The sequence below is a fragment of the Dermacentor variabilis genome, chromosome 4, assembly GCF_050947875.1.
Source record: "Dermacentor variabilis isolate Ectoservices chromosome 4, ASM5094787v1, whole genome shotgun sequence".
Taxonomy (NCBI): Eukaryota; Metazoa; Arthropoda; class Arachnida; order Ixodida; family Ixodidae; genus Dermacentor; species Dermacentor variabilis.
The window spans coordinates 10,919,838-10,928,172 of record NC_134571.1 but is presented as its reverse complement, the minus strand read 5'-3'; the positions used below and the strand labels follow the sequence as shown (position 1 = coordinate 10,928,172).

Sequence of the window (8,335 nt, the reverse complement as noted above, 5' to 3'; positions counted from 1 at the left end):
GTATCTAGGACTGACTCTGGCATCTGACTTGAAGAGGAACAAGCACTTCAGCACTTCAGCACTTCACTTCAGCACTTCACTTCAGCAGCCACCCGTAAGCTTTTCTTCCTTAAAAGGTCCCTGAAATCTGCTCCCAGTCATATCAAACTGCTATGCTATAAAACCTTTGTGCGGCCAGTACTAGAATACACCAACACGGTTTGGTTTCCTCACACAAAGACAAACATAGCCGAAGTGGAAAAAGTTCAAAGGAAAGCAATACGGTTTATTCACAACAAGTACAAAACCACTGACTCGCCCACAGAACTCCTCGCTTCATCCGGAATGGAAACACTGGTAAACAGAGCAAAGCAAGCTCGGCTAAAATTCATACACAACCTCTTGCACAACCGCTTTAAAATAAATTCTTCAAAATACATTACTTTCTCTACGTCCCGTATTTCACGCCATAAGCATAATAAAATGTTAGTTGAGTACCCTTGTAAAACGGACACATTTAGATACTCTTTTTTCCCTACTGCTGTTAGGAAGTGGAACCACCTCGACTCAGCAATAGCTGATATAGACTCGCCTTCAATTTTTAGTAACATGATAGAAAAGAGTAAGGAATAACTGCTAGAAATATTTGTCTTATGCAAATTTGTTTTTTGCATTCTTTAGATCGATCTCTTATGTTATGTTAGATTGTATTAAGTTATGCACTGTTAGGTTGTAAATGGTTGTGTTGCATTTATATTTCCCGAGATTATATTGAATGACAATTTATTGTATTTGTAACATCTGTTTTATTGTTATAACTGACTTCACTAATTATATGCATGAAACGATGCCTTTATTTTTTTGCATTTTGTATTTTTCCAGACTTTACTGTGTAGCTACATGTAGCGTATCTAGTTTATTGTACTTTGTATTCACATGTTCTTTGAATAATGTTGTATCAACGCTTACATTGTAACAACATGCCCACCTGCTACGGTCTCGATAACGAGACTGGCAGTACTGAAAATAAATAAATGTGGCGACACGGATTCCTCTCGGCCACATTGCATATGGCTGCTCATTAGCATAATTCGCGTGAATCGTCGAACCACAGATTACGTCGGAAAATCGCTGCAATGGCGGCCCAGCGCAACGTCACGCAACGTCAAATTGAGGTTTACGAAACTGCCCCTCCTGTGACGTTCCCCACAGCATATTTCTTCAGCCAATCAGCAAGCTGGCGTGGCGGCTATCTTTGATCGCCACCACATATTCGCGAAATTGCAGATGCATTGCACTGGCTTCTGTACGCTACCACTCACTTTCTTTTTGAAGCGCTTCACTTCACTTCACTTCACTTTATTTCCTTAAAGACCCCACAAGGGGGGTGTTACATAAGGGGTGGGTTGTACAGAGATGTTACAAATGCCACAGGTATTTAACAAGACAGGTATATGGATACACTTTGAATAAAACGTGATGGACAGGTGATTGAAACAATGTCGTGGGGAAGGCCATTCCATTCTGAAGCTGCGCGGCAAAAAAATGATGCAGAAAAAGTAGTGGTGCCAGAACGGGGTCGGGTGACTTGAAGTGGATGGCCCGTGCGGGGGGATGTGCGAGCGGCGGGAGCGATGTAAGGTGGATGGCTGAAAGAACTGTGATAAAACTTGTGGTAAAGTGATAGTGTGGCGATCCTGCGGCGAGACGAAAGAGTGGGCAGACCAGAGTCATTCTTAAGGGATGACACACTGATATCATATGAATAAGAAGAATGAATGAAGCGAGCAGCACGATTTTGCACTGCTTCGATAGCGTTAATCAAATAAACTTGGTGAGGGCTCCAGATTGGTGATGCGTATTCAAGTTTGGGTCGAATTAACGATTGGTAAGCCAAAAGTCTTACGTGGTAGGGTGAGTGACGCAGATGACGTTTTAGAAATCCTAATGATCGGTTAGCCGATGAAATGATATTCGTGACATGGGTGCGCCAGGAAAGATCAGGGGTTAATGTTACACCAAGGTATTTATAGGATTCACTTGTTCCAACTGGTATGTTAGCGATTTTATAAGGAAATTGGAGTGGGTTTTTGCGGCGGTGGAAGGAAACTAATTTACATTTGTTAGGATTAAGGGTCATTAGCCAGCGGTTACACCAGTCTAACACTTTATTAAGATCATTTTGTAGGGCTGTTTGGTCAGATATGTTAGTTATTTTGCGGTAGATAACACAGTCGTCAGCGAACATGCGGATGTTACATGATAAATTATTAGGCAAGTCGTTGATATATATTAGAAATAAAAGTGGGCCGAGGACAGATCCCTGCGGCACGCCGGACGTTACAGGGAGCGAGTCAGACTTGACATTGTTAAGGGAAACAAACTGAGAGCGGTTAGTCAGAAATTGGGCGATCCAGTTTAGAACGTCGTGTGGCAGATTTAGTTGAGAGAGCTTCATTAGCAGACGCTTGTGTGGTACTTTATCAAAAGCCTTGGTGAAGTCAAGAAAAATGGCATCTGTTTGTAGGTTAGTGTCGAGGTTAGCATTCAGGTCGTGAAGAAAAAGGGCTAGTTGGGATTCGCATGAGAGGCCTTTTCGAAATCCGTGTTGAGAGGGATTAAAAAAGCTGTTAGAATCAAGGAAATGCATGACCTGAGAGTATATGATATGTTCCATGAGTTTGCAGCACACACTGGTTAGAGATATGGGGCGGTAATTTAACGGACAGTCTCTGTTGCCTGCTTTGTGAACTGGAATGACCTTCCCACACTTCCAGTCGTAAGGGAGAATTCCTGAGGAAAGTGACTGGGAAAACAGTAACAGTAAAAATTCGGCAGATATGTGCTTAGTGTTTTTCAAGAGCTTGGAATTTATTTCGTCCGTACCAGTAGAAGATGACAATTTCATTTTTTCAATTAAGGACAGGATACCAGCGAAACTAATGCTTATGGGTGGCATTTCTGGTAAACTAGCGGAAAACGGTTCTGTTTCAGTAGGGTTAGGTTCATTTGTAAAGACAGACGAAAAGGCTGTATTAAATATATTGGCACTTTCTGAACAACTTGCTTCTTGACCAGATTGATTAGTAAGGATAACGGGAGGGGTGTCATGTGGGTTTAGAATTTGCCAGAAACGTTTGGGTGAATCAGCAAGGATTTTTGATAGCTCAGTGTGAAAGAATGAGTATTTAGCGTTGCGCACTTCTGTTAAGTATGCTTTTTCTGCAATGTTGTATTTGTCCCATGCGCAAACACTGTTTCTAGTCTTGGCGATACGAAAAAGACGTTTCTTCTTGTTTTCAAGCGATTTTAATGATTTAGTAAACCAAGGTTTTTGGCGGGTAGGACGGAAAGTTACCTTAGGGATGAAGTCATCAGCTAATCGGTTCATTTTGTTCTTGAAGAGTGACCAGTTTTCGTTAATAGGTCGTTCCCAAAAACCATCTTGAAACGAGGGAAAAAAGGCATTAAGTTCACTAATGATGGCCCCATAGTTCCCCTTGTCATATAGTCGAATTGTTTTCCTGCAAGCGTGGCGTATTTCGGGGACAAAGGCAAAATTAGCATGAATTACTTTGTGGTCACTTATTTCTTTTAGAAATGTTATAGAAGATAGGCTCCCTGGATCTGTTGTTAAGATTATGTCAAGAATATTGGCGGTATCGGAAGTGACTCGTGTAGGTTGTGATACTAGCTGAGTAAGATTAAAGTTTAGGCAAACGTCAAGAAATTCGTTAGCTTCTTTCGCATTGGGTGCTGACGAGGTTAGGGTCATCCAGTCGATATTCGGAAAGTTAAAGTCTCCAAAGAGAACGACGCGAGCATTAGGGTATTTAGTCGAAAGTTTGGTTAAAATATTATTAAGTTCGCGTGAAAAATCTGGAGTGTGTCTAGGAGGCCTGTAGCAAACTCCCAAGAGCACAGACTGTGGTGCGGAACGACAGATTAACCATAATATTTCAAGGTCGGAGGATATTTTGATAACAGAACACGAAAGCTGTTTGTTTGCAGCAATGAGGACGCCACCGCCACGTGTGCCGAGACGATCCTTTCTAAAAAGATTAAAGTTGGGCAAGTCGGATAAAACTTCGCCATCGGTGACGTCAGAGGTCAACCACGTTTCAGTTAGAATAAGTAAGTTGCTACTGGATGAAGATACAAGGCTTGACACGTGGTGGCGTTTAGAAAGAAAGCTGCGAATGTTTGTGAAAATAATCGAAATAGAGAGATTAGCTTTGTGACCAGAAACGGAACCATTTAATGATTTGGGGCGGGGAGGGGGTTGCTATGATTTTTCTTCGATAGTTTCGGTTGCATTGTCGAATACGTAGCGTTTGGAGCCCATAAATAATGTTTTATATCGTAAAAGAAAAGGACCAGATTTTTCTTTAGCAAAAGCGAGAAGGTGCTTCCGTGCGTTCCGAACGAGAGGCGAGAAATCTTCCCCAATGCTAAAATGTGTATTTTTGAGTTTAGAGCCATTAGCGAGAACAGTTTCCTTGGTTTTAAATGAGGTAAATTTTACTATTATGGGGCGGCACCGGTCTTGCAAGTGGCGACCAAGACGGTGGGCACGCTCGATTTCCTTAGATTCGATGGCTACGTTGAAATGGTCCCTGCAAAACGCCGTGATTAGCTCCTCAGACTGAGCGTTGGTCTCGGATGGCGTTTCGTCCGCTATGCCGTAAAACAACAAGTTGTTTCGTCGGGAGCGGTTTTCCATGTCGTCAAGCCGAGTCTCCAATATCGAGACCTGTCGAGTAGTCTGAGAGGTGGTGGTTGCAACGGTGTCTAATTCCGTTCGGAGCGTTTGAAGCTGGTGGTAGTGAGATTCTAAACTGTCGATTCTTTTGCCTAGTTCGCAAATGGTTTTATCGGTGCTTGAGAGCTGGCTCTTTAGGCTCTGCACGTCTCCAATGAGCTGGGATTGACCAGAAGACAAGCCTTTTAGTTCATTTAGTATTTCATTTAGGGTGGGGGGTCCTGGGTTAGTTTCAATATCTCCGGATAACATAAGTAGCAAAGAACAAACGCTGTTAATACAATCAGACATAATACAAACACAGCACTGAGGGCTCGGTAGCAGAATAAGGCATCTATTGCTAGATTTTTTAGCGAAAAGGCGACACTGGTTACTGACCTGCATGGTGAACAGAAGTGGGTTAAGCCGTGTCGTGGCACAGCTACCGAGCCCACAGAGCGCGCCCGGCTGGCGGGGATGATTTATACGCAGTGTGCCTGATGAAGTCGATGACGGTGTGACCATGAATTCCTCTTCGAGCGTCCAGTTTCCAGGTTCCAGCGCCGCAGAAACTACAGTGGCCAACGCTGGAAGTAGGCGCCAGTTGTCCACGGTGACGAAGCAAGCCGGGAAAGGGTAGTTCACGTGGATGGCTGATACCGGGCCCAGAAGAACGGGGAACAGCACGCAGGAGATAGCGCAAACGAAATCCTGCATGGTGAACAGAAGTGGGTTAAGCCGTGTCGTGGCACAGCTACCGAGCCCACAGAGCGCGCCCGGCTGGCGGGGATGATTTATACGCAGTGTGCCTGATGAAGTCGATGACGGTGTGACCATGAATTCCTCTTCGAGCGTCCAGTTTCCAGGTTCCAGCGCCGCAGAAACTACAGTGGCCAACGCTGGAAGTAGGCGCCAGTTGTCCACGGTGACGAAGCAAGCCGGGAAAGGGTAGTTCACGTGGATGGCTGATACCGGGCCCAGAAGAACGGGGAACAGCACGCAGGAGATAGCGCAAACGAAATCCTGCATGGTGAACAGAAGTGGGTTAAGCCGTGTCGTGGCACAGCTACCGAGCCCACAGAGCGCGCCCGGCTGGCGGGGATGATTTATACGCAGTGTGCCTGATGAAGTCGATGACGGTGTGACCATGAATTCCTCTTCGAGCGTCCAGTTTCCAGGTTCCAGCGCCGCAGAAACTACAGTGGCCAACGCTGGAAGTAGGCGCCAGTTGTCCACGGTGACGAAGCAAGCCGGGAAAGGGTAGTTCACGTGGATGGCTGATACCGGGCCCAGAAGAACGGGGAACAGCACGCAGGAGATAGCGCAAACGAAATCCTGCATGGTGAACAGAAGTGGGTTAAGCCGTGTCGTGGCACAGCTACCGAGCCCACTCGCAATATAGCAATATAGCTGCAACTTCGCAATATAGCTGCCAAGGACCCAAAAAATGTATTAGTCGATAAAATTTGCAGCTCAACGTCACGTTTCGCCATTTTGATGAAGACGCAAATTTGCAGTTTGCAGAACTTCCATTTCCGTTCACAAATTTCAAGGCATGTGAGCTCTCGACAGCCAATCAGAGACTAAGCATGGCGGATAATGGCGGCCGTGCAGCCGCCATGCGCAGTGGCGTAGCAACAGGGGGGGCCGGGGGGCCGTGGGCCCCGGGTGCAAGGCGCCAGAGGGAGGGGGGGGGGGGTGTCATATGCCTGAAGAGACCTCTTTTTCCGCCGACTTGACTGGGCGCAAATGGCAAAGAATGCTCCGGTATCCAGTAGCCCGAGCTCATGTACCTGATGCGTTGCGCCGCAGAATTGTCGGCTGCAGCTCTATCAACACCCCATGAAATAATTGCACGAATGTGCGGGCTAACAAATTTAATTCCCAAAATGGTCGCTGAACTATTCGCCTTAGCGGAATGTTTCATGTGGGGTGTGCCGTGCGTTCATACTGGTAAGGCGCTAAGGCTCTTGGGTCCCTCTTCCGTTCAGAACGCGCAGCGAAGACGAACAAAGACAGCAGTAAGAGGGCGTTCAACGAGCGCGCCCGCCGCTCTCGTTTGCGGCGAAGCGTTCGTTGAGAGCGGCGTTGCATAAGCGCGGCCGTCAAAAGTCGCGAATGGGATTCTCTGGATCGTCTTCAGACTCGGTTCGGCCGAAAAGTTTGGCGGCGTATGACTCGACAGGCTGTATATAGTCGCGGGCGCCGCGACGTTCAGCTCGCTTTTACTTCCCCTTTCCCGCTCGCTCCGAGAAGCCGCTGCGAAACCTGCCGTTATGTTTCACGCTTTCCTTCTTACCCTCGAAAGTTTCAGAAAGCTGTTGTTATTGTGTGACTTCATGCCAAGTACAGCGTCTGTGTCAGCTGCACAGAATTAAAAAGAACGTGAATTTTGTAAGGATATTTACGGATATTCTATGAAGTTATGAGTCTTTGTGATTACTAGGAACTCGGTAGCGTGAAAAATATGGCAGATAAGTAATAACCATATCCTTAATAATCCCGTAATTAGTAATTATAGAGGAAGCACTTGAATTCGAGAATTGATGACTCAAAGTCATATTACTACCTCAACAAAAACTTCTTGAACAAAATCGTTTTGGGTGCTACAACCAACACTACTTTGGCACTTCGGGCAGCAGCGGCAGCAGCGAAAGAAATATGAAATAGTGGACCAGTGACCTTGATCCTTTAATCCTCTCCATTGCGAGTGCAGACGAACAGTAGTGCAAGCTTTCGCTGGCGCGGGCTTCATCGCGGCCATTTTTTTCTTTTTTTATGGTGACGCCAAGAATCGACGCGAAGCGTGCTCTAGTCTGTTCCCAATCTTTTGGTGGTACCGCAGCTAAAATAATCACGTTTGTTCCTATTGCAGTAGATAAAAACAAGGCTTTATTGATCACAATAAAGAGAAGTCGTAATTGTCATAACATTGGCGCCCGCGCAGCAGGGAGGCAGGTGGAGTTTTCCGTTTTTCTAATATGGTGGGGAGATCAGCGTCACTGAGCCACAATTTCATTTTCGTTTTCGTTCAGGGCTGCCCACAGCCAAAATACTGCGGGCCATAGAACCTACGACGATTTTCCTGAAGTTGTTGTTGGGCAAGATATGAATGTCGGCCTTCAATTTTGCAAATACAATGTTGCCGCTAAAATTGGTAATTAAAACTTTATAAATTCTTTTTACTTGTGACGTGAGCCGTATTTGCCACGATGCTGCATTTGTATTGGTTGCCAAGCCTTACAGTCTGACGGAAGATGTGCACATGCGCTTATCACAAGTTATCAGTGCAGCACACTGTGTTATTTGGCGCAGAAAAAAATACCGACGATTACGTTACTTCCTAATGCGAAATTTGAGCGCAGCAAATAAGCTGTTTCACCTTTTCGATAGATTGAGGCAAAGAAATCGAGCAACACATGTATGCGCTATCACAGAATTTTTTTTTATTTTTCACACGTATTCCTTTAACAAAGACTCCACTAACAGTTCTTGACAGTCATGAAGGAAGCTTTGTGGTCGGAGAAATAGACTGATATATGTTCGCCTTGGTACACCAATGCTTGATTCTCAAAGACGAGATCTATACAAGTGCCTCGCGAGGTTGTCACAGCC

General features: G+C 45.4%; 1 protein-coding gene across 1 annotated transcript; it reads right to left on the bottom strand.

The window, feature by feature from the left end:
• Window positions 1-3,325: 3,325 nt before the first annotated feature.
• Window positions 3,326-6,097, bottom strand: LOC142578662 (uncharacterized). Its single transcript, XM_075688114.1, has one exon. It carries the CDS (start codon window positions 6,059-6,061, stop codon window positions 4,265-4,267), a length of 1,797 nt encoding a protein of 598 aa, XP_075544229.1. The 5' UTR covers window positions 6,062-6,097; the 3' UTR covers window positions 3,326-4,264.
• Window positions 6,098-8,335: the final 2,238 nt, after the last annotated feature.

Coding starts and splice junctions, on each gene's coding strand:
- LOC142578662 (XM_075688114.1), bottom strand. CDS start 6,061: ATGCAGGATTTCGTTTGCGCTATCTCCTGCGTGCTGTTCCCCGTTCTT.